The 27,858-nt window shown below is 38.6% G+C and overlaps 1 protein-coding gene across 1 annotated transcript; it reads right to left on the bottom strand.

The window, feature by feature from the left end:
* Nucleotides 1–27,858, bottom strand: LOC104531887 (AF4/FMR2 family member 2-like; the record flags this gene model as incomplete). The annotated part of the gene is made up of 4 exons (XM_010176913.1): nucleotides 1–198; nucleotides 392–505; nucleotides 19,563–20,453; nucleotides 27,738–27,858. Coding segments are annotated over 4 exons (1,324 nt in total), but the record flags the coding sequence as incomplete, so codon positions are not given.

Genomic DNA, 27,858 nt, shown 5'->3' with positions numbered 1-27,858 from the left:
TTAACGGATGAAGCATTCATACCAATGACTATTTATCTTTGTCATTCTTGACCCTTTGTAGGCAGGATCCAGAGCCACCCCGCTTCTCCGCTCCACCTGTGCAGTCACATCATTTGTGAGCTTTTTGTTCAGATCACCAGCCATGCTGGCGTCCCTCCTGAGCTTGTAACCGATACTCCACAGATGGACCTCAAAAGCCTAAATCCAGATAAAACCTAAGTCAATGCAGCCAATAAAATTCCTTGAATAAGGACCTTAAGCTTTGGTGCTGAAGCTGAGGTAACTGCTCCATCAACCCTTGCCTCAGGAAGAAGAGGAGGGAAATGTATATGGGAGTTCTTCTCTCGGAGAGCCACACCTGGAAGGATTCTTCAGGTGTCCACTAACCTACTTTGAATCCAAACCTGAGATCAGCATTTAGCCCCCTGTTTGCAACAGGAGATGCTCTCACTTTCCCATGAGGATGTCTTTTATCCCTCAGAGAAGCACATCTGAAGTAACTTCCCTGGAAAGAAAGGGCAGGAAAAGAATGAGACAAGAAGCTCTGGCATAGAAATCTTTTTGTTTGGTTCTCTATATGCAATACAGAGACTCTTCTATTCACAACACAGTATGAAAAACATTCTTCCGAAAGAGAGTGCAAAGGGCTGTATCAGTTTTACTGGGAGACACTGTAGTAGGCTTCATTTGAGTAAAGACAGTGGGCTGGATCCACGATGCCACAGAGGCACATAATGAGATGGCCTTTGGCACCTGTATGAAATACAGGCACAAACTGAGGCTACATTTAGAAGACAGCAATCCATTTCAACCTCCTTCCTTCCAAATGCAGTAGATGCCAGCCACCTCTGACCTACGGTGCTGGCTGATCTGTGATTAGCCTTCCTTCCTCAAACAACCAACAAACTACGTTCTGGACTTGTACCACCCCGGCAAACATTTTGGTTGCATGATGCCAGGGTTTTGAAAGCCACAGTATCACCATTCAGCAAATCAGGTTTTCTGATGTCCATTTATCAAAGTCACTCCATATTGTTGCTGACTGATTCATATTTATAATGATAAAAGATTTGCATTAATATCTAGCCCTCTCCAAAGGGTTTATTACTGAAATGCCAATTCAACCATAGCTGTAATGACCCTGTTTTATAACGCACACATTTCAGGCACTTTTGCAAATGGTTTAAAAAAATGGAGCAGTAAAATTATGCTGCTAACATGATATGAATGTGTCATCACACCCTATCAAGCAATTTCATATCAAACAACGATGTGATACGGAATTTTGCTGTTACGATACAAAAGAAGGAACTTTGAGAAAAAAGTGCAGTACAAGTGCAGAACAATGATGCCCTACGCCACCTTACATTCAGCAATGTGGAGTATCTTTCAGTTATAAGAAAGTCTAATGGACAAATGAAAGATAAAGATGGACTGACACCTTATTATTTCTCTTTTCCTTTGGTTTGTAAATATTAAATGGTCTCAAATTTACCATGTGATTGTAAACAGAAAAGCTGCTGTGTGAAACAACAGATATTTCAACCTCAAGGAAGCTTTATTTTCAAACTCTGAGCCTCCAGGCTTTTCATCATTGTATTTCTGCATGCATTATACCACTAACAATGCAATATACAAAAAGGACAAAATGTCAGCCCTCGATGGAAACGAACTCACCACCCTTCAACATTCAACAATCAGACCTTGCTTAATTTAAATGTGTTAGATCATCAGTCTATTATTCCTCCAGCTTTTTATAATGATTTCTAACACTGGCCAGACATTGTACACCTGGCTTGAAAACGCTTCTTTTTTAAAAAATGCAAGCACTAACCAATATGTAAACCCAATAATTAAATTACATTTAGCTGCTGGCCATTGTTATTCTGCACTACTTTCCCACCAAGGGAGCTATAGTGATCTGATACAAACAGCAATCTAGCAGAACACTTTTCATTGCCCATGATTGTTGTGCAGAGTAAATTGTCTCACATCAGATTTGACTCTAATTTGGGTTTCAGAACAGTTAATTTGAACTTAAGCACCTATGGAAGGGCTGTTAACAAGAGGTGTCTGCACTTGAATTCTTCTCATAGCTGTGCTGTTTAAATCCAGCACCAAGAGCTCCTTATAGATCGTATATGCTTTCTAGCATGCCACTTGCACTGTTGTGCAGGGCAGAAAACAACTTACCAGATATTTAACAATATCAAAGGAAAATAGCATGGATGCACACAATAGATTCTTGCTATATGCATGCCAAGCAGAAGTTAATACATTTCTTTTCAAAGATGCAGCTACCTTGTGATTTAATAATCCCAGAATTAAACGCACCTTAGTCCTTTTTTGTGGTATTTTGGTGTTTTAGCAAAGCGTATATGGTCAAATTCTGCCCATTCATAAGTGACCAAGAGATCCATGGAAATATCTAAAGGCTGAATTTCATCATCATTAACTATTACATTAATAGCACTAATGTCTTAAATCTTAATATTCTGGCTCATTAGCTTAGGTAAAAGACCATTAATATAAAAGGTGTATTTTAGCCAATCAACAGAATTTATAAAGCCCCTGTTTTAAAACATTGTCTCTCTTGCAGTATTAGTGGTTAGTACAGACATTGAATAATAATAATTCTGTAATTAATAATGATAATACCATCTAACAATATAAATATCTACTATCACTTTGGCTCAGACAGAGCTTAATGTAATTTTACTGTATCATAAATTAAGCCAGTTATCCCTATCCATACCTAGTTGGTTGATGAACTCCTCCCCCCAAAAAAGTACAACAAATTTAGAAGGGGCTGAAGGGAATCTGTTGGTTTGTTGGTTTTGGATTTGTTTGGTTTCAAACATACATCAAGAAAAAAAATTATTCTAAGAAAAGCTCAGAAATTGGTCTTTTAAGTGACAACACTGCCTACAGAAGACAAAATTAGAAGTGTACAGAACATATCTCAACAACAAGATACTCCAGTGGTCAAAGGCAGACTCCTGATATTTTGGCCTCTCATTAGAAGTCTCCTATTATCTCTGGTGCCTAAATGTGATCACAAACAAGCAGTACAGCACTGACTGCTAAGCAGAAATCACACAAACTACTAGAAAGAAGAGTCCATTGTGACAATGTTGAAGAGATGTAAGTTCAGCTCACTGACATACAGTAAATCAGTCAGGACCTACACTCTAGACCCACATGTAAATTCTGTAAGGTTATATACAGAAAACACCATTGATTCTGATGGAATTGAGTCAAATCCTCAAATACCATTTCGAGAAGATTCTGGCTACAAAGTCAAGCATCATTACAGACGCTGCTGAGGCTCCCAGATCTGATTGTGCAGTTGGCGGGGGGGCCGTTTTCTGTTGTGTTTAGAATAAAAGAGTCGAAATGTGCCCAGAGTTGTACTTGAATGACTGGGAGTAGAAATGCATTTAAGAAATACATACTAGATGCATTATTAACTCGATTTTGTTTGAGTATTATCCTTTTGCATCTTGCATTGAATTATGAACTGTATTTTTAAGTTCCAATGCATTTAAAATAATTAGCAATAGCAACATCAACATTTTCTTTTACAATTAAAATATCTTCCTTACTGTTTATCTTGTGTACTTGTTCATTTCCCCCCAGACATAAGTAATGTGTAGACAGATACATTGTTTATTTACGACCTCAGTGACAGTTAATGTGGCATAAGTGTCTACAATGTTTGACAGATAAAATGAGTTATTTACAGAAGCTGGGTTTATTATGTATGAATACTGAAGCAGCTATAGTATTTGGAAACTTCTCCATTTATTTTCCCAAGAGCTTGTTTCAGTGAAAGTTGTGGTGGTTTGAAGTGCTACATAAGAGGACAGCACAAATACTCAGTCCCGTCTATAACACAGTTGTCATCTCTACATGCTAATTTCAGAGTCATTCCTTCCAAATTTATTTTTACAGGTCTTGATCAAAAGGCTACTGAAGTCAGAGATAAGTTTACTATAAGCAACAGTGGGTTTGGAATTCAGTCCTTAAAAATCCTTAAAAGTCCTCTGCAGAAGAATAGGTTCAGATCTCTGTCTCACTGTTTGGTATATTATGGAGTAGGTATAGATGTATAAGGGCGGGAAAAAATGGAGAACACTTTTCATCTATTAACCTAAATTACCAAGGGCCAAAAATTGTTTCCATTGAAACCAAAAATAAAAATTCCACTGACTTTGGCAGGAGCACAAATTGATCCTCCTGGAGAACATGCATTGATTTTTCTTTTTTAGTAAATAAGCTTAGACACCAGGTTTTGACATAATTACTTATACCTCTTTTACTTAAAGCCAAATGTGCAAGACTGATGTGCTGTGGGGATTTTTTTTTTTTCTTTTTCCCAATATTCTTTACTCCATTTTCTATCCTTCAGTTTTGGAATGGTTCAGAACATTGTCACAAAACGCTGCAGACAAAGGCAGTGATCACTACTTACTGCCTTGGGTCTAAACCTGCTGCCTGTAAAGCGCAGTGCTTGTTGTGCAAGCACATTATGCAAGATGCTGCAACTTTAAGAGCCCAGTGTCAAAGGTAACCCCTAAGGAGACTTGTCCAACAGCCACATGCAAAAATGCCAGTGTTGGCTTTTCCCTGTTTGTTTGCTTGAGTTTTCTTTTAAAAAAGGAACTCTAATTTTCCAAACATTTCTTTTTCCAAGAGCAATCTTAATAGACCTGTGTGCACATTTTGCTTGATTTTCATATGGCTTTATGCACATCCTATATGGTATATATTTTTATATACCCATACAAGCTCTTGCAGTAGCTATCCAGGCCTTTAAACTTTTGGAACCCTTTCAAGGAATATTATGCTGTCTGTTGTGTGCAGACCTAAGATATCTCAGCCTGTGTTTCAGGCTAGCAAAAATGGTGTAAGCCTGAGCTGAAGCTCTCAGCATGGTTTATTAGCTCAGACACAGACCTGTGGTAAATGCAGTCCTGTGTCTTTTTTTTTTTTTTTCCTTCCTCAGAGCAAAGAGAAAGCAATCATTCACAAAGGAAAACTCTGCTCCAAAATATCTGCTATGTTCTTTGCCCAACATGACACTCAACAATCTCACAAGGTGAGACTTCGCTACAAGGATGTAGGATTACAGTAATGCATATGCAAAGTCCAGTCATCACCACCATAAAAATACATTAAAAAATGGTGGGAGAACATATTTGAACACCTTCTCTTACACAAATACACAAATCCAGAAGCTTTGGTTCTACACCTTATATATGTGTACTGTCATCACCTTAAGGTTTAAGAGTGGCTTGCTAACTCAAAGCTTTCTAACAGAAGATCCTGAATTGTTTCTCAGGTACCACACACTCACTTAAAACGTTCCGGCTTTTCTATGACAACAGAGCACAGGTTGTGCTGCTATCACAGCCACAGCTATTTGCAATGCGCATCTGATGGTGCATAAGAGGAAACTGGCATTGGGCAGAAGTCTCATGCACAGCTTCTCTCTCCTTAGAGTGGATGTATTAGTCGTCTGATCTAAAAACACATTATTGCAGTTACTGCTACTCCCTGCAAACGGTGCAGACAAGTCACAAGAAGAGGCGAAGACAGCTGAGAAGTCAGTCAAGAGAAAATTCTCCAGGTTTTCCATTTGCCCAGGTGGGCACTCTTGCTGCTTACTCCTCTGGGCAGCCAGAGTCCAGCACCCTGCACCTGGGTGAATACCTGCCTTGTTATCCCCTTGCACTTTTCCCCTTCTCAGGCCCTTATCTTTCTGGCGCGTCCACTAAAGCATGCACTGATGCCTTCACTTTTTTGCTCTTTTACCCAAGGACTGCAGTGTCTTCCTCTCCTCCAGCTCCTGAGGCACACAGCTCTGCTCCCTACATCATGGGCAATCAGCCTAACTCTTCTGCTTCCCTCCTCTGGCCCCCATACTGCAGACCCGCACCCTTCCCCATGGCATGGCACTTACTGCTGGGAGCCATGGGACACCAGCACTGTGGGCAAAGCTGATCATGCTTAGCTTCGAGAGGGACTAAGTGTGAAAGTAGCTGCGGGAACAAAGAGGAATTTAAGAAGTCATTGTATCATCCCACTCAGCAAGAGACAAACAAGCAACGCCAGTAAATTTAAGCAGTGAACAGAACAGAGAGCATTCAGCTGAAAATTAATTCCCTTGGGTCTCACTTTTGGAAGGAAGACCAGAAATGACAATTGTTAGGGCCTGTGATATTTGTCTGTATTCAGGGCCAAAATCAAAAACCATATGCAGTGAAGATATCCACGTGGCTTCATGTCACAGGAGAGGAGGCAACAAAATGTGTAATTCCTTTCCACTTTCGTCATGTGTGATCTATTGTGAAACCACAGCACTGTGCCAGGGAAAGCCTTTTCAGCTTCTGTATTGCAAGCGTGGATGTAGAATCTAAGCAATCATACGACTGTCTGTGTTCTATGTTCTGCTTATCTCTGATTTTACATCTGGATTTGTACATATGCACACACGAGGAAAACAAACCGATGATATCGCTGCCAGAAAAATAATCATCTATGACATCCGCAAAAGCTCAAGTTCACAAACATGGCGCAGAAGTCAACTTTACTTTCAGTACTTTGAAGAATCAAGCATCTATCTACAGAAAGGGAAGTAAGATGAAATCTGCAAGAACCCCACAAAGAAGAAACGGCCTGGTTCTGGAGAAGCCCAGACAGAGGCTGCAGCAGTTAGGAAAGTCAGGTAGTGCACCCTCAGCAGGTTTTAGGTGTTCCACCATGTTCTCTGCCACAGTCTGCTACTGGAGCTCATGCCTTCACTTCCAGCTGCTCTTGACCAAGCCTCCTGTTCTGCCAACACACACTGCCACGTTTTTACTGTGAGAGTTGCCTTCAGCCTGGACTTCAAATCCACTGGTGAAAGCAAATCCATTTCTCCTTCTGTGCCCAGCTGTTCATGCTGCCTCTCTGCCTGGGACAGTCATGGAAGTACCCCTGCTACGCTCCACTGCCACAGGCTTGGTCTCTCTCTGGAATTCTCTCTCCCTCCACCATTACAACAAAATACCGCTCGTAATCCTGAAGAGTGCCAAGTAAATACCCTCGCCATTATACACAGGTTGGCTATCAAAAGGGAGTTATATTCAAGCAAACTTTTTATTAAGGGCATGCCACAGAGACAGCATCTCTTCTTTCTGCCTCTAGCTGTTGACTTTAAACCTGGAAATCCCACTCAATAAGGATTTCTGACAACACCAAAGTCCCAGTCAGCTGCAGTAAAGCACTATATTCTATTGAAATGGTTTAAAGCTCAGCTCACTGCAATCACATCTTTACTCACCATGCAGCATCCCATGTTAGCTAATGGGAAAATAATGAAATACAGGGCCTTTACATAGTCAGGATCCCAAGTAAACTTGGCCTCCTTAAAGGACAATCCTTAGAATGGTTTATCTGCGAACAGTATTTCCTATGTATTTGACACAAATAGTCTTTTCTTCAGCATCAGAGCTGCACGTCTTCTTATTCCAGCTATTTGTTCTTGAACAAACATATTTATTGTGGCTAATGAAAGGGAAATCCCTCTCTCTGTTCATGCCTCTGTTCCTTTCTGTCCTTCAGTGACCTGACATGTGCCTCACCCTAGAAACCAAAATGACTGGAGCAGCCAAGAACATGGAGAATTGTTCTGGGCTCCCACTTCTGAAACCACATGCAAGATTTGTTATGGAAAATCTCCCACGCTAGGCTGTAAAAATCAGCTCCCTTTTAACATGCTTAGTTATGGAAGTTGCCTCCATCACTTATAGAAGTTTTCTCTTCTCAAAGAGCTAGACTTAGGCTGTCCCTGCAAAGTTGCAGCCCATGGTGAGGAGAAGGCAGAGCTTTCTCTGTTTTGCCACCTGCTCAAACAGGTATTTAGAGATCTTATAGGCAAGCTATGGAAGTTAGTCACCCTTTCTATAACACTATGACAGTTAATTTTATCCCAGGTCACTATCTGTCCTAGTGCCACAGAATTAAGCTGTATCTACATTAGTAAGAAGGGCAGCACAACAGGAGTCAATCTGTGGAGCAAAAGAGTTGGTGCCAAGAAGCCAGCAAACACAGCGTGTAGGTCTTGGGGAAGAAGACGCGAGAGAAGGGGCAGCATGGTATTAGTCTGACTTCTGAGCACCAGAGAGCATCCCAAGCACGTTACAGGCATCCCTGCAGAGCTCCTCTTGTTTCCCTTTCAGCCTAAAGAAATTTCGTTCACATATCCTGAGACCACTCCCCAAGGAACCAAAGAGCAGCAACTGGGGAAGATCAGATTTGTTTCCAAGGTGTGCTCCTAAGATAAAATAAAATGCTAACAGTAATGCACCTTTTTTCTTTCTAGCACCTGGCTCTTGTAACCGAGCAAAGTCAATAGTAATATAATATTCCTGATTTAGCTAAACATCTGAAATCTGGTTGCTTATCTGAAGTCTTCATTACAGCTAAAACACTGGTTTGGAAAAAGTGGGATCAGAATTACAAATAAACAGGCCATCTCTCAAAAGATCTGATACTTGAGACTAGAGACCTAAAGTATGTAGAATACTAATAAAAGCAGAAAAAACATTATTATCAAAATAAATCAAATATATTCAATATATCAAAGTATATTAAAAACTGTAGCAAACAATTTTCTTGATGAAATGCAGGTGCAGTTACATCTTAATAAAATGTGTTTACAAAAACAGCATTTGCAAATTTTAATTTTTCTTCTCCTCTGAAGAGCAGTAATTCTCTATATCCCTGTTACATCCTACTCTTGCTGCTAGTCCTAAATAAGTCTTATTCAGACTGATCATTTATGGTCCAATTTTGTTACTTCTAGTCAAAATCAGAAAGTCTTCACCCTCCTGTGGAATTAGTGGGATTACTTGCACAGTAATGCCAACATCACAGAGTAAGACAGGTCTGTATTTTACAATCACCTCTGTATCCCTTCGAGAAGGGTCTGCTTCTCAGTCTGGTTTATTTTTTTTTATCTGGAGTACAGTGAATCGGGTATTTTATGTTTTAAAGAACCGGCAAGAACCGGTTTATCACTACATGGAGAAGAAAAAGCAATAGCAGTTGTTAGTACAAATTTAGGGGGATTTAAATATACTTCTTTGTGTTCACACACAGAAACTTATTGAATGCAGCCCCATCTCCATTCCACTCTGCACACTCATTTTCTGTCTGGTGATGGAAGAAATAATTTATGACAATGAAAAAACGTCAGCCATCGGCACAGACAGTGCATATGCCCTCATTGGCTTTTTGTGACTCCACAGACCTTAGAGAAACTTTAATGGTAACATTTGCTTTCAGAAATATTGGCAAAGCCCTAAATCCCTGATTTCCAAACTTGGATCTGCAAACTATTTGTGGTCCATGACACCACAGTGCATGGTCCTTGCCATGAAACAATGTTAAATGGTGAGCTCTGTGATCATGGTATTGTGCAGCAAATGATGTGGTTGCTAGAATAATTGCTTTGAATAAAAATTACTCTTTTTAATATTCCCCTAGCTAAATTTGTGCCATATTTCATGTCAATGTGCAACTGCATGCGTTGGCGGGAAGATGTTAAAATCTTTTTCTTTCCAATGCAAAATATACTGTGGAGTTTTACTTCAAAAGCAAGTTGCTTAGAAAAGCTACTCCTGGATGTAAAGAGAGGTTCACAATGAAGCATATTCAAGTGTCACTAGCATGTGCCAGCAGAAATTACATATTTTTTGGGATGTTCTTAGTTTCTGATGACATGGAAGTTAGGGTTTCTTGGCATTAAACCCCACAGCTGTAGGTTACTGAACAGGACATGAAGCCTTCATTCGGGATGATCTCCAAGTAATAAAATCAAAATCCTGACTCCTCCAAGTGACCTGAGGATCTTTATGGTTTTCAAAATTTAGAAAGGGTATGTGCCAATGTTTTAACATATTTAAGAAAGAATTATCTCAATGTTAATATTTAAAATACTGGCAAATGTAAACGGGTGCCTGGATATTTACAAACAGCAAAAGTAATTGCCAGCTTGTCTTGTGGATTTAAGTGTCACAGCTTGCAGCTCAGTGAAATATAACCCAATGAGTTTACACATCTGGGGGATATAACAATGGGAAATAATTCTGAGGAAGCGTGCGAGGGAAAGCAGCCTGTATTAACTGAAATATATTTAGACTGACAGTATTAATTGGCAGTATTAATGGGGACTGAGGCTTACACCTCTGGTCACTGACTCCTCTCAGAGATCTTTGCAAATCCAAGCAAAAATAGGCTCATTAGCCTGGAAAGTGACTGCATCCGTACTTACCTTGCCTCTTCCTCCCTCTGCTTCCCAAACCTTTTCTTCATGCTCAATGTTATTTTACAAATGGCTACTTGAACAGCAACCATAGAAAAAACTGAAATCAACACCTACCTTCTTCCCAAGTTCCCCGCACTGGATGTACACAAAATCATCCCCACCAGTGTGCTCATGTCAGATCAACCCCGGGATGCAAGTTCAGAAATCCTCTTGGATGTGGTTTCTGCATAATCTTTTGTCATGGAAAGGAATGGTCATTCCCTCCCTAGGAAGAGAAATAGGTCCTCCCTACTCTGTGGGCCAACCATGGCCTCTGTCCTCAGTTAGGAATCCATAATGCTTCCATAGATACCTCTACCTCCCTTGTGTACATTAATTTAAGAGTATGAATATACCCATTTGTTCAGTTTCATTTACATACCTAACTAAATTTATGCTATTCTGCTGCTCTCAAGACTCAGCATGAGGGAATGAGGCACAAACTTTGCAGTGACCCAGCAGCAATAGAAAGGCAAAAGTGAATTCTTCTACTCACAACAGGAGACCTGGTGTTGGTACTTGCTACATCATGGTTTTCAAAGGAGAAATTTTAAAACTTCCTTTGGCCTGAGATGAAACTCTCGGCATTTTTAAACTGTTTATCTCTTGCTTTATTATATGAGGGAACGATTTAATGTTTCTTTTAAAATGGGAAATGGTATCTGCCATAACGAAAGGCTGTTTTGTTTTAGATTGGTTTATTACACAGTTTTTAAATTCATTTCATAGGAGTGTATTTACATTTACCTTGCTAAAACACACAGTATATTATGTTGCAATTAAAAGCCCACAAACTCAATCTGATATTTCTTCACTAATTTATTCCCAAGCCAATATGTATTTTAATGTTCCAAACTGTTGCTAATTAACACATGGAAATATTTTAACATGGATTTTGATTAATTCCATTTAACAGTCTAACCAGTGCTAAAACATATGTGGTGTGTCATTTCTTTCTTTTGAGGAAGGCATTGGCATTAAATCTTTCAATCTTCCTGAGCACCAAATGCTAATTTCAGGAAGATTAAATAACAGACTGCAGCTACAGTTTCCTTTCTTTACTTCCCAGAAGGTGAAATGAACATATTTATGTGGGAGGAATTTCTTTACTGCACAAGCCAAAATACAGAAATTAGATTTTTTTTTTTTTCCTCCCAACATTGCTAATACACTAGCAATCGCCTGCCAACTAAATAACTTCAACCTACATCTGCAGTTCATGGAGAGTTGCCAAGTTATATGTTCAACTTACTTTTGCTCTGTCTTTTTTATTAAAGTATTCCCATATGATGTTTTCACCTGCAACTCCTAAATGCTTTTCCATACTTGAATCAGACACTATTAGCTTATAGAGGGGTGGCTCTGGCCATAAAGCCAGAAATGTTCATGTAAGACCCTCCTCTGATTTTCACACTTTGAAGTTATGTTATAAATATGACTCATATGGTATTCCTCTAATGGTTTAAAATCTGAGTGTAACTCTGCATGTCAACCAATTAAGCGTACGAAATACCCAGAGGTATGCATGCAAGTAAGCATCTTACACATGTAAAAGTGCAAGAACACAGAGCAGGAGGTGGCTGCCTTCAGGATCATGGGTTAATTGCTTGCATATCACATACAGCTTTTCACAAGATGGAGTTTGATGAGCTTAAGAACAGTTAAGCACTTCTGCTCTTGCAATTCCCACCAGAAAGCTGACTGCACCTTAGTACCGCAGTTCTTCTTTCCCCTACTGTGAGTCCAGTTTCCCTGTCCTCACTTCCACTGTCCATCCTCTGCTTCAAGGTCAGCAAGTTCCTACAGAAAGCTGAAGCAAAGGTTCACTCTATGTTCAGATCACACCTACATCTTCATGTCTACCTCTGTTGCATAACTAACCCTTTCTTCTTATTTCCCTAGGCCTTATTTGACTTGTTGCAGAATCCTTTGTAAATCTCCGTTCAGCTTGGCAACATATGGTACTGTATTGGGTTTGGGTGGCAAGGTTTTGGTAGCAGGGGAGCTACATGGGTGGCTTCTGTGAGAAGCTGTCAGAAGCTTTCCCCATGTCCGACACAGCCAATGCCAGCTGGCTCCAAAACAGACCCGCCGCTGGCCATTTTCATCATGATTAGAACTTTCTTCTCCAAGTCTATATTTATGTCTACTGATTTTCTTGTATTTACTTTATGCCTCTTTTTATATGTTTAACAGGAGCATGTTGGATGTAATGTTTTAATCATATTCACTAAACAAGTGGCCCTGGTAAAAAGCCAATTATAAGTACTAGCAAGAGTTCTCACTCTTGTTCAAGAAGCAGAGGCTGTCCTAAGAAGCCCCAGGTTCAGTCCCAGTGATGATTCACAATAGCTGCCATTGCCCATGCAAAAACGTGTGCATAGTCTCTTGCCTACGCTCTAAAAAACATGAGACTTCTGTGTTCTCAGACTATTTAAACCCTTAATTCCTGTGCTCTCTACAAAGAAAAGAATGGAAGAATTTGTGGGAAAAAATTGAAAGTTATGACAGGAAACAGCAGTGAATCTGTAAGTAGGTTCTTTCAAATTAGCTGCATGTAACTTTAAAGGTTTGCATCAGATACAATAGTATTGAACATAGCTGATGGTAAAGTTTACCAATGGCCATTCATTCTAGCACAGAAGGCCAAATGCTGATACCTGCCAATCCTGTTCTTGGAAAGAAGCACGTGTGCTGTTCACTTGAGGGCTGATCTCAGCCCAGAGTGCAAAGGTACAGCATAAAAATGGCCTTAAGTTACACCAGGGGAGGTACAGATTGGATGTCAGGAAATACTTCTTTACTGAAAGGGTTCTCAGGCACTGGAATGGGTTGCCTAGGGAGGTGGTTGAGTCACCATCCCTGGAGGTGTTCAAAAGATGGGTAGATGGGATGCTTGAAGATATGGTTTAGTAGTGGACAGGTACGGTTGGACTCAATGATATCGGAGGTCTTTTCCAACCAGGCGATTCCATGATTCTATGAAAAATTCAAATACCTGAAAATGACATTTTCTCATCTTTTTTTTACATGAGCATTCTTTGTTTTACAGTTGACAGAGAATATAATTACTAAAGCAGGTCACGTTCCAGAAAAGTATTAACAAATAGTGCAAAGGCTCCAACTTGGTTACACCTGCTGGACTGGTCCTAGAAGAATGTCCTTGTTAGCTGACAACTCAGTAGCCTACCAATATCCAAGAACATCCTTCCTTATGCATTTGCATGCCAGATGGGTGGAAACAAGATGCTGAAAAATTAGCTCTACTGACTGCTGGCCATTATTCAAAAAGTACATTACCAGTCTACATGAAGGTATCACAGCACTTAACAGTTTTTATACGGCTTGTGATGTTTTCCTCAAATTAATTGAAGGAAGCAGAAAATATGCAGTTTTAGTTATGGAAAAGCAGACATAATAATGCTTTTCCATCAGATACCTGAACAATATTCCTTTAAAGGTGAAGAGTAAATACCATAACCCCATTTCCTAGTCAGATGCACCAAAGCACTGAAGACCACTCATCAGAATGAAAAACAGGATTGATAGATTTCTGCCTTCTGTTTGATAAAAAAACCTCTACAAATTAAACTGGCTATAAGGACTTTGAGAAGTACCAAAGTGACTGTCCCATATTAACACAGCGAATGTATTGGCAGAGTTATGAATACACCCCACAGTCCCCCTGCAGCTGTTAAATGATGCCTCCACATCTTTGTTCAAACAAAACAAATCCTACTACTGCACTCCCCAAAACCTTTGAGGTCATTTCACTTTGTGGCATTTCATATGACACAATCTAAATAAGAGTATTTCTTACACTTAACTTGGACCAATAACAAGCCATTTATAAGCAGTTACTTTGGCATTGGGAATTTAAAAAAGATTTAAAAAAAAAAAAATCACTTTTCAAGACACCATGAGACTGACTCTTAACAAATAGAGGTACTCTAATTTCACTGAGATTTTTTTTCTTCCTCCCAGCAAGAAAAGATTAAGAGTAGCTTAAAAAACACCAACAAATGCACAATGGGAAAGAAGCCATCTAACCCTTCCTTCCCCAAACCAAATATACATGGTCAGCATTTTAGGTCACACCTGACCGACTTAAAATGTCCTGTTCTGCAGTCTGATGTGAAATGTTCCCATTGGTAACAGTGGTTCAAAATCAGATCCTAAATATGCTTATTTATATTTGATTTAAAATAGGCAAGTTGTCCCCTTGCTTTCCCTGCAAAATAGCTTTGCTAGCAGTTGTCCAAGCAATCGGACAGTAGCCTTAGAAAGGCCACAATAAGAGGTCTTCAGTCGAGCGGTGTCATATGGTCTTCATTTAGAAGTATCACAAGAACATTACTTCTCACAGTATTTACAAATGAAAAACATATGGCTGTAACCTTTAATACTGCAAGAAATACTGCTCTTTGGGTTTGTTTTTGGCCTCAGACTTTTGAAATATGAACCAAGCAAAGGGATTTCAGCTTAATGTGTGATTCAATCCATTCTTTTTCAGAGCTCAGAGTGTGGGGGACAGCTAAAGCTTCCATCTGCAAAAAGTGATTTGCCCACAACTATGGTAATGTACTATAGTTGGCAACTAGAGTAGCATGTATATCAAAAAGGTATGGGGGTGGTTAATTAAAGACATCTACTTTCCATTTAATTGAAAAAAAGAGAGGTATTAAAATGGCTTTGGTTCCTATAAAGAGTTTTGCAAGTCATGTATAAGCCTCTTGCATTTACTATTTAGGTTCAATCAATATGGTTATCTACCTGTCAATTTTTCTTGCTCTTTAATGCAGAAAGAGAGCAGCCTTTTTTTACAGCTAGCTCAGAAAGTACTAAGCTAATCAATATATGCAGTGATAACAGAATGATTTGAAACATGTAACAGAAGCTTATCACTCTGCAGTATACTAAACCCGTCAAAATATTTTCCTAGAAGTAAAGTGAAAATAGAAGTTCTTCATTTTTTATTACTTAAGTGGGTGGTGAAATAGATATTGTAGGCTTTTTGGATTTGTTCCTAGCTTTGTATTTTTGGGAAAATTTGGTACATGAGCATTTGCTACTTGGTAGGAATGTGATGCCAATTTTACAGTGAGATTTAAAAGCTCTGCCTTGAGAATCAAACATTATCTCAATTACCCTTGATTTCCCATCCCTAAACATTTATTGGGAATCTACACATTGTTCTGAAAAACTGTGCATAAGATTTTCCAGGAACATATCTTCTGATGTTCCCATAGACCTTAAAATCCTTTGCTTTACTCAGTACTCTCAATAATTTGTGTTCAAGCCCAACCTGAAAAGTTCAGGCTTTCTTTCAGCTATCTCCTGCTGAGTTAGTCAATTTGAAATAATTTGTAAGCATCTGATTCTTAGAGGTTTAAATATACATACACGTATCAGGATTCTAGATTTTAATGCAGCAGAGAAAGGATCAGATGTTATTGTGGTCTCTAACATCTACTTTTTTGAAGAAATGCAATGGATTTAACTATGCACTTCTCTTTGAGTGGTAAGTAACAATCATCTACCATCATACAATTTAAGCACGTGGAATTCTACATAATACAAAAGCTCTTTGCAATGTCCAAGGCTTGCCACAATTTACCAAATATTAAATGCAAGCTCAAAATTAATATATATGTATATAAGTACGTATGTAAATACAGGCTAAAGAGGTGAGAGTTAATAAGAAAGGAACAGGAAATAATGTTTACAGCTTGAGGCTTTCTATCAATTTTTCTATCAGTTTTAGCTCCAGGGCCATTGTTATCAATTTTATGTCATGATATCTGGTGCATTTCTGCATATCCCCCTGAAGTCACATGATGGCCTTATGGCCTCCCAGTTCTGAAAGGTCTGCTTCACAGTTTCTGAATTTCAGAGGCTGGCAAGCCAAGTTAGTGGTTACGCCGGCTTTTGCTCAAGGCACCAGACTATAATATTTTTTTATCTTAACCCTTAGAAAACAATACTGATAAGAAAACCAAAGCAGAAAAGTAAAAGAAATCCAAAGCATCACAAAATAATAAAGAAATCCTTACAGGACACAACTAAAAGTCTACAGAGACTCTGCTGTTTCTATTTCTCTACCAGAAATGGCCGTGCATGGTGAACACAGGTCTGAACTTGCTCTGTGTCGTGAGTCAAGGTCTGGAAATAACACAAGAGCATCCACTCAGAGGCAAGGATTAGTCCACAGGTGTGTAAGTGCTGTTAATGCTACATCCTGACCCAGTCTGGTCTGTCGGTGTGAACTTCTTGTGAATCTCTGCAAACTAAGAAATCACTAAACCACAATCCATTGCACAGCAGAGACATGCCAGCAGCAAGGCATTAAAAATGTTGTCCATTCCAGAGGAGCTGAAAGATGGATGGACATCTCTTAGGGCAGAATTGGGCCCAGCAACCAAGCAAAGATTCTTAGAGCAACACCTCAAGTGACACAAATTATGTTATAAAATTGATCACTTCCTCACACATGGCAAAATGCTTCCAGGGCACTCAACATCCTATTCCATTAAGCCATGATAAATGAGACCATATTTCCACATCCATTTGAACTCATCTTTTAAATCTGCTTGTTCAAACATTTGGTTACTTAATCCACTCCCTTTCCTTAAGACAGCAAAAACTGTCTTTTTCTTTTCCAGCTTTACATGTCTTAATAGATGCCATTATTGCAGGACCATCACCTAGGAATTTTATTTCTTCACAGAATTCCTCATCTTAAGAGCATACAAAATGTTGAGATCAATCACTGGGAAGACATTTGGTGTGCAACCTCTATGTGCACACTCAGCAGCTTGAAAAAATGGACTCAAAGATAGAGGACAGCCACAGAACAAATTATGGAGAAATGCCCCAAAAATGTAACTCTCTTACTGCTGGTTTGAAGGTCACCACCACCATCACTTAGAACAGTGTTAGAATGGAAACCTGTGGAGCAGGAGCAAAATTGTTTCAAGCTGATCACTACAGCTCAAGGTGGCTTGGGAAGGTTCATAAATTGATAAGCACCACCAAAGGATCATAAGCCTCCACATCAATTGTATAAAGATTACAACAGAGCCACTCGCTGCAGTCATTCTGAAAAGGTTACGGGTTTCACAGGTGTGCACTGTCAGTTCTGATTAAGCTTAAACTAAACCAGTTATCTATAACATTGGATTGGAAAGAGTTTTATTGCTGAATGCAGGGTAAATCAAATTCAGGATACACATCTGTGGAAAAACACAGAGGGTCAAAGTTCACAGTCCTGACACAGGCAAAAAAAAAAAAATCCAACTCTTCAAACTCAGGAGATTTGGCTGTAAAAGATCCATCAGTCTGGCTATCATATGTTCTGTATCAGAAAGGAAAGTTATTCGTCACCTTAACACAGCTTTCAGTTTTCTTTCTCTCTTCAAATTGTTGTTCGCTCTTACAACACAGATTGTTTTAAGATTATTACCTGCATTCATCTCTAAAGTGTCTAGAGTTTACCATTTATCTGATCATAAATGAAATTAATTAGACACCTATACTTTTCACTGCACAGGATATAAACTAAAGCAGCTATAGCAACAAATTCACAATGTAATTTTTCATCTGTGTGACTGGGAATCTTTCCAAAAACAACATTTCACATCAGAGGTTCTTAGAGCTACGCAAAAAGACTGTAGGCGAAGCCCTGCACCCAAAAAACTCAACTGATCTCAACAGCGCCAGGATTCACTCAAAAACTAAAGAAAGAAAAAAATGCATTCTTAATAGCTGATACAAGTTGCAAAAGGTACGTTTTATTTCAAAAAATACTTCATATTAATGCTGCACTTTAAAGTGCCTCTATTGACTCATAGTGCTAGTAGATGGGAAAGGTGAAAAAATGTATTTGCTTTTGCAACATCATTATTTTCTTTGCATGCAATTATTTACTTGCCAAACAATGCTAGTGACAAATCGCAACAGACTATGAAGCCATCTACATCAGCAGATTTTTAACCTAAGGTAAAAATAAACAGAAACATCTGTAAAGTAGTCTTGTACAAAGCTACGTTTATTAACAAATACATTTTCTAATAAAACACCATCTGCAAGCAACTCTTAGCTTCCACTTGATATAAATAGGCCTTTTACTGTTTTCAGATGCAGTTCCCAGAAAATTATTCCAAGCCCTACTGCAAAACACATCAGTCTTTGTTGCTGCCTGGAATGTTAATAAATAACATCAAGTTTTTAAATAGTCAAACAAATTATTGGCTTGAAACAATTATTCCAATAGAAAAAGTTGACCTTTTGCAATAAAGTAGTTTAAGAATGCATTGCTCCTCATTCCTAGTATAAAAATATTACCAAGCAGGGAAATATTTTGGGGAAAACAGAAAGCTATGAAAAACCCATATTGCAATTCTGTTCATATGTACACTATAAACCTACCTCACAAAGGTTACTGCTTTAGAGAAATTCAGAGTAAGATAAAAAGTATACCGAGTATAAATAGTTCAATTAGTATCCTTATTATACATCTGTTCTTGGAATGGACATGAATATGAACCAACAAAAATGTTCCTCACAGGACTACTGTACTGACCAGCAATACAAAATTCAACAGCTTAAACTGTTGGTAGCAGAGATTGGGACTGAATCCCAATATTAAGAGCTCTTCAAAATGCATAAAAGCTTTAATGGGACACATTTTCATAAGCATTACTCAGAACTTAAGCCACATTAATTCCATTAAAAGCAATAGGAATTTAGCAAACTCTGCAAATAAACTCCTTGCTGGTAGAACTATTAGTACCACTGAAATTTGAACGCTGCCATTTTACCTTAGTGTTTAAAATGGTAATCTTTCTATCCAACTAGCTCCTAACTGAAAATGCAAGAGTGAAAACTGCAGATGAGCTGAGATATTAGAGTTCTCTGTCCAGAATTCCAGCTGGTATAAATATATTACACCCAACAGAGATCTAGCCTTTTAATATTAATCAGAAACAAGCAATGTTATTATTCCAAACTGTGCTTTTAAAACTTCATTAAATATTACTATGGGGACTATCACAACAAACTTTGCCAAAAGTAGTCAGGCATATTCTAAAAAAAAAGGAATGTTTTAGACTGTCATACCAGGGAATGGAACTGTATATTTCCAGAGAAAAATATTCAGTGCATTAAACACTCAAGCGGTACTAGAGAGAAGATATTTTAAACTACTTACTTCACTAACAGGAGGAATGTTGAGCTTTGGTACTTTGTTCTTCGAACTAGGTGTGTTCACTTTTCCTTCCAGCAGTGTTCCAAAGGACTGATTTCCATATCCACTCTCAATTTCTATTGGAGGTTTCAGTTCAGGTGAGTCATTTGGTACCTGGTCCTGACCGTCCATAGGCCTGACATATGCTGTAGGCTTTTGCTGGACCATGCTGTTTTTACAGTGAAGTCCTGGTGGGAAATTCTGGGTCGAAAGACCATTGTTCGCAGATAACAAAGAAGTGGAAGGAAGTGGAGATCCAGGACCATGACCTACAAACTCAAGCTCTGTGGGTGACTTTGAATGACTGTTTTCTTTGTAAGTATGTTCTCCGGGTGCTGACTTTGAATGAGTATGCCTCCTCGAATGTGAAGATGCTGCCACAGAATTTGCTTCCTCAGTTCCTCCACTTTTATGCTGCTCACCCTGACAATTATAGAGGTCTTCATACCTGCCCTGCGGCTGGTCATGAGAAGAGCTATGCTTTGTCCGGCTCTGCTGACTACTGGATTGGCTTGACTGGGCCCCACTAGAGTTGTGACTACCACGTGACCAGTCTGTCCTTGACTTCCTGCTGCTCTGGTGACTGTGTAGCAAAGTAGAATTAGATGACAATGAAGAAGGTGGAGGCATTGATGTTGATGAGTGGCCACTGATTTGATGAGATGGGATCATCCTGTTTCTTGGTTCTGGGAAAAAGTTCTGTTCATTTTTGTCAATGGGTGTCTGTGGGACAGAATTCTTTGGGATTCCTACAAGGTGGCTCTGGTTGGAATGGTTGGTTAACAGGTCCTTCATCTCATCGTAATTTCCCAGTGTGTTCTGGACACGGTTTGCAAGGGCATCACCTTTATTTGTCTAAAATAACAAAAAATAAATAAAGGAAAAGAGTGAGTAAATTCCTGATTACGAAGTTACTGCTCAGAATAGTTGTCTTAGAAGATGGCAAATGTTAGCTATTTAATGGTGTCATGCTGACATTTAATTTAATTTCAATTACATTTTGCATATGTTATGTAAGAAAAACCTATCAATAACTGTTCAAAGACTCTCTTGAAACAGGCTTGCATGAGTAACATTTGTATACTGCTTCCCATTTTCTTAAATATGTTCTCAGAGAAGTGTTTAAATTGCATCAGTTATGGATGTTAGGAGTAAAATAAGCTGGTTATATGTCAGAGATGTTAGGCTTATACATTTCATATCATGCAAAACATGAACGTGCAATTACTGGCTACTGAGCATTTGAATTGCAATCACACAGTTTATTTAAGTATTTTATTGCTCTATCAGCCCCTTGACCCATAGTCCTGCCATAAATAGAAGCTGGGTAGTCTGTAATAAACATACAGTGCCAAACTCTTCACTCCAGCATAACTCCAATTACTTTTCTATAGAGGGCCTAGTTTGACCTGACGTATCTACCATCTGAATTCAGAAAAGAAAAAGCTTCTACTCACTCAAATGCTACAGTAGCTTCAAATAAAAGATAATTCAAAAATATTTTCTTATAGAACATAAATAGACATGATTTCCACATTCTTAAGTATTGGGATTCTTCCATTGGCTACGGGCTGGTTGTATTTGTGACTCGTACTCTTCTTTGAATTCCAGTAATTATTAAATAATTACTGACTCATCTATGTTCCACTGCCATTATTTTTTTTTTTTTTTTAAGCATGAAGTGAGTTTTTTTGGTCCTTCTTCCACTTCCCTTTCACTTGTAAAAATCTGGACAAATAAGCTGTAAGCTATAAATTAATACACAGCTCATTTCCACTCTCTTCTTTTTCTAACTCACCACACAGAGACTAATGTACCACCCTTCTTACTAAACTTTATGTTCCATTGAAACGACCAGCAGAGAACTAAAGCATCTTATTCCTCATGCTTATTGCTTTACAAGACTCAAAGGATAAAAACAAAGCAAAACTATAGTTCCTGTTCAAGCAGATGGTTAACTTCTACAGTCTGGAATTAAATGACAAAGTTGCAGTGTATGTAAAACACTTCAGGATATCGGCAACCATACTTTTACTTATGTTTGTTTTGGGTTTTTTTCATTCAATATAGCAAATAGTGCCACAGTCCAAACACACCTTAACACCAGGCTATAAAGATGGGGAGTAGCAGCACTGTGAGCTTGCGCTTGGTTAGTGTCACCCTTCATTCCTCAGTGAGGGATCCCAGCATGCCACTGTTCCTGTTTTCCTCAAGTATTATGCAGAAGTTTGAGTGATGAAAAAAATCCATGCATGGATTTCTCCTGAAATATCTACTTATATTACCCATTGCTGAAGTAGTCAGGAGATGAGAAGAATATTGTGAAAGATTTTTTTTCCCTAGTACTGCATATGCCATTAAAAATGTTGAAGAAGAAGATAGTAAATGCAAATTTCCTTTTGCTCATTTCTCAGGGATTGTAACATATTACCACTGCACTGAGGCAGTGATTTAAAAATTAACTGTTCAATGTTGTTCTCATCTATATACAATTTGCCAGTGCTCTTAACTGACACAGTTAATAATCCCGGTTGTGGAGAACCACGAATCACTTTTATTCACTAAGTAAGTCCCTGGGTTGGTCATTTTAGCAGCAAAAATTATATTCTAGCTAAGCCAAGAATAAGCTCTTTGTACACGAGCAGTCTCCTTCAACTGAGTTGCACAATGAGCTGTTTGGGCAGCAGCCAAAACCAGGCTCTCTCTGTTCAACCCCCAAATTTAAAACAAGGATATTCCATTGTGCTTAAGGGCCTAGCAGGAACTACGATTTGAAGTCTAAATACTTACTTGTTCTGTTTCCTCCTTCCCCAAACACTTTAACTCCTTAGGGGATAGCACATGGGAAACAACCACGTCAAAAAAAAGCCTGACCACCAACCTTCACCTCTGGTTCAGCAACACTTCCAGGGTGCATTTAGCTTACTTTCCAGAAAGCAAAAGTTTAATTTAAAAAAAAAAAAAAAAAGTACTGACAACAGATCCCTGTAACACTTCAACATCAGAGCACATTAAATGGCTCTTTTCTAGATCCTCACAGAGGGAATCCATATTTTTATTTGAATGTCGAGCTTTTAAATCACTTCTGTGTTGGAGGTATTTGATTCTCTCAACTTTTCTTTTACATGTCACATAATAATAAATATAATTTTGCTTGATATTAACTGTTTTATACAGAATGTTCACATCCCAGGGATAAAAAACATGGTATAAATATTACGTATTATCGTTTGTAGTCATTTACTGGGAGCATTAATAAAAAATACATTTCCTGAAAAGCATAGAGATTAAATTAATTTAAACATTCTTAGCATATTTTAAGTGCACTAAAGCTCATATCCAGTAGTTATTGAAGTCAATGGAAGGATTATTACTCTCTTCAATGGCCCTTGGACCAGATTGCAAAGCAAAAAACAAATAGCGAATGTGAGCGATAATTTGGTTTATGCTTAAATAAAACTAGAGCACACAACTAAAACCAGACTTGTGTATCACATCCTGAAAGAGCTCAGGTGTGTACTACCTGCATTCAAGACAAAGAATAACATTAACTTTTTAATTTTAACTCCTCAACAAATTCAGGGGTCTTGTGAGAAGCAGATTACACTTGATAATCCCAGATAGCAAGACAAACACAAAATCCAGTCATAATTTCTGGTTGCTCTTTGTTACTTCCAGATTGGGGACAATTTCTATTTCCATATTCTGGATAATTGGCTGATTTCTTAAAGGAAACCTCTGTACATCTTATTTTCTGAACAGCATATTGAATCGCATTTTTGCCGCTATCAAGGAAATGCAGCATTTTCTGAGTATTCCAAGGCATAAATTATATGTCTGGTTTGTGACTCATGGCTAGTAGCCTTCCCTCTCATTCCAGGCTCTTGTTAATTTAGGAAATGTACACCTTCCTATATTTGCTTCTCTCTCTTTCAAAAAACATCTGTAATAGAATCCTATTGGAAAACTAATTTGATAGCTAGCTATTGCATTATAGTTTTGCAAAGAACTAAAGCACTCAAACTTATTTTTACAAGTTTACAAGGGTTTTGTAAAAAATTGTATGAAACTTAAGGTTTTATAATTCTTTCACTTCCTTATACCTCACAGTTAACCTAACTTCCATGGATTAGAAGCTGAGATATTTTTTATGCTAAACCTGAATAGCATGAAGGGGTTATACCTGAAAAAGATAAATGATTTAACATTCGCCAAAGGCTCCCCAATGGAAATGCTGTGCATTGGGTTCTCTTTCTCAGGCTGAACTCTTCTGAGGCAATTCCTTTGAAAAGTAACAAAAATACTCCTACTGTTTTCTCTGAAATACTCATCTCAAACTCTTTACTAATTCAAAACATTAAAAGGTGCTAAAAAATTCAGTAGTAAAATTGCAGCTTCTCTCAGGAAAACTCCGACATCGCTTTTTCAAATGTCTGTTTTCATAACACTGCAGGCTCTTCTCTGATCAGTTCTGTAAAACCAAGCATTAGTAGGCACCTCCTACTTCTTCTTCATTGACCTTGGTTTCTGCATCTTTTCACTTCTCTCTCTGGCTGCAATTGCTCTTGTGCAGTTTTTCCCCCCCCTTCTTAAATACCTTATCCCAGAGGTGCTACCACTGTCACTGACGGGCTCAGCCTTGGCCAGCGGTGGGTCCATCTTGGAGCTCACTGGCATTGGCTCTGTTGGACATAGGGGAAGCTTTCGGCAGCTTCCCACAGAAGCCACCTGTGTAGCTCCCCCGCTACCAAAACCTTGTCATGCAAACCCAATACATGTCTATACACCCACAGAAATAAAGATCCCTTTTCATGTATGAGTACACATGTATATACTGAAAAGAATCAATGTAGAAACATGCACTTGTCGAAAACTATAATGATCACCTACGTTGTATTTGTCAGGATAGAAAGATGCTCTAACAGCTAGAGCAAAGAGATGATAGATGAAGGCAAATACTCCACATATCTCTTGATGCGCAACAGCAGTAAGCTCCATGAGAAAATCTGGGCTTGTTTCTTTGACCAAGTTTTAATACCCCCAACTTTAGAGTGATATTAAAACAGCTGCCAGTTGTTCAGTCTTTAAAACATCAAAACAGCAGTGGTGGTATTCCCTACCCCAGCAGTCCCTTCTCTAGGTTACTGCTGAAGCAAATGAGGAAGGAATGGTAAATAAGTAAGGACACCAGATCTGGGAATAAAAGAAAGGAAGAGATGTTTTTTATTTCCTGAGACCTGATATTCCCAACCTTCCTTTTGTCACTGTAGTCTCCATCTTAACCTTGCAACTCCAGATCTTTCAGAAACGCACCAGCCATCCCTTGAGCTGATGCCCATTAGAGCTAGCCCAGCTGAGTATGTGGACCCTGTGCCCATCACAGGCCACAACAGTTGACTTTGCTGGGCAGTGTTTTGTCTCTGCTCCCACTGAGAGAAACCAGAAGAGATAAGATGGGTGCACCTTGTTGTGTGCACCAGGTCTTGAGTCTCATCCACACCTCAAAATGCAAAAGGAATTCAAACTGAACATGCAGCACATTTGTTCTTACCTCATAGCCTCTTCATTTTATTTTAGAATAAACATGAACATGAACAGAACCCTGAATTTAGTTTTGCACTTGCTTAACAATAGAAATCTTTTCATATACACCAAGAGTTAGATCCAGCTTTCCTTAGTTCTTAGGAAACTGCATTGTGGCTGGTTCTTAGCAATGCAGAATTTACAAAGGAAACACCAGTCTATCACTTTGTCCTTTTTTTTTTTTCCCCATAGTGTAAAATGCAGGCAAGACCTAGCTTTCCTATTTTGTCTGGGTTCTCGTTGTTTTCCAAGCGTAAGACAGATGTAGCTGGTTTTGCATGCAATTTCCTTTTCATTTTTATCTTTCACAATTTATAATTACAATGATTTTTTGGACAGTAATACATTATGTTTTGCTCAGTCCCACAGATCTGACAAACTTCTCTGCCAAGCAGGTGAAAAGCAATTAAAAAAAATAAATAAACTTGCTCAAGAAAATCACCAGGAGAATTTTTTGCTTTTTAGTTGTTCAGTTTTTGACAAAAAATATGCCCTATATATGCTTTGTTTAAATACCTACACACTAAACATGTAAAATCAGATATTATCATTCTTTTGGTACAATAGGTATTGGAGGGAGGTATGTTTTTTACTTCCTGACACAAAATTTTGCAGTGATTTGCATATTGGGCTAATACTGAAATCCAAATGACTACTTTCATGAACAAAAACGTTTGCATGACCTGCAGGAAGTCAGTTCATTGTAAGTTATTATTCCCATAAATAAAGGTGCTAAAATACGATCCAATGCAGAAATAGATTTTTATAAAAACAAAAAAAGATCCCCCAAACAGTCTTAGTGCATAGTCCTTATTTGGCTGCATATGTCTGTCATGGATGAGTGGAATCCACCTCATTCAAAAGACAAAAGCAGCAGTATTTCTTATTGAGGTAAAATAATAATTTGACAGAGTTCAATAAGTTTGATGGAGTTTAACACAGTTTAACAGTGGTTTGACAAGGTTCAATAAGTTTGATAGCAAGGTTCACCTTATTAATTACTGCATAGAAGAAACATACAAAGGAAAATTGAGTTAGAATCAAGTTAGAATGATTCACATAGAGAGCAGAGATGCAAAGAGTAAGGAGGACCCTCCCATTGAGTCATGAGGTTCAGAGTGGACCCTCTTGCTTTCTAAATTCCTTTTGGAGCCTAGGTGCAGCTGGATCCCATCTTAGTCTCAGACATTGTCAACAGTTTATGTCTAATGGAATTATCTGTACAATGTTTACATAATATCAAGCAGCTATATGCATTAGTAATGTTTCATAGCATTAATTCAGCATGCTATCAGTCACTTAGCAAGGATCTGTTGTGGGTAAGGGATTTCTCTGCCACAGGTAAGGAAGGATCTCTCAGGTAAGGAATCTACCCTTGAGAGGCATCCCTGCTCAAGGGGAGAGTTACCTGGCATGCAGTCCAGTTGCAATTCAGGAAGAGCTGAAATTGGGCCCATCCTGATGGTAATATTTATAGGGTGAAGAATATTGGTGCTAGCCAATAGTACAGACAAGATATATGTCTTCATTTTAGCTCCAGTATCTTGTTCCATACTTTGGTTATCTTGCACTTTTGGGTTTCAAAACCACCTTTTGAAATATTTTTCAAGACCTTCACTCCCTTTTACATGAGCCAGGGGCTTTCCCACTCACAAGTTCACCCCAAGGACATGAGGCCTGTTGCTTCCTAGTCAGCCTGAACCAAAGTACAGCTAGGAGTCAAGGGTATCTATCACACTATCCCACTCTATAATTATTAGACACTATTTGGTAATAATGCCAGTCTTTCCTCCTCCTTTTCAGGTGATTTTCAAAGAGCCCTCATCCTCCCTACAGCTGCTAACAATGTAAAATGGAAAGATGAAGTCGTGGCCTTTCAGTGGATTGTCACTGATTGGGAGGAGAAAAAGATATGGAAATTTACATTCTGAGGAATTCTTCAGGGAATGTCTTACTGAAAATCAAAGCAGCAGAAATCATAAAGGGAGACATCCCTTGGTGATGAAAAACTCAGACAGCAAAGCTCCTTAGAGAGAAAAGACTTGTCATAAGTCCCTTTCATACCCTTTTCATGCTCCCCAAAGATTCAGACAGTCTCCCAAAAGACTTCTTTAGATGGTTATGATTGCACAAGAAAGCTTATGGACTTGTTATCTATAGAGAGGACATTGGTTTTAATAACTCAGTCCTTTTATTTTTGAGAAGAAAATATACCCAAGTGCCAGCTTTGTAGGTACGAACCCACTTGTAGAGATTATCAGCTGCACATACTTCTACTGCAGGACTTTGCTGTGTGTTTTGAAGAAGAAATCTTGAACTGGACTGTAACCGAAATTACTGATTCTGTCAGTGCTAGCATGGAATGTTGGGCACGGCATTCAGTTTGCTCTGCTGCCACAAGCTGATTTGGATAATCAGTGTATTCAGGAGCATAAGTACCAAGGCAGATGTGATACTTTTCATTTCTTACAGGTGATGAGAAGCTTTATTTGTATTTCTACAATGCATTCTGGTAAAAGACATTCTGAAAATGTAAAACATAACAATGCAATTTACCTTGTAGGGTTCTCCGAAGAGGTTAAAACCTGAAGCAAAGAGATCTTCATCTTGCTGGACTTCCTGGTTTCTTCTCTCCCATTCCTTCCGCTTAAGTGCACTGCGGTCTTGCTCATAGTGA

The sequence above is a fragment of the Antrostomus carolinensis genome, unplaced genomic scaffold (genome assembly GCF_000700745.2).
Source record: "Antrostomus carolinensis isolate BGI_N321 unplaced genomic scaffold, ASM70074v2 scaffold19021, whole genome shotgun sequence".
Lineage (NCBI taxonomy): Eukaryota > Metazoa > Chordata > Aves > Caprimulgiformes > Caprimulgidae > Antrostomus > Antrostomus carolinensis.
The sequence above is the reverse complement of the archived record's forward strand: the minus strand, read 5'-3'. Positions and strand labels throughout refer to the sequence as shown.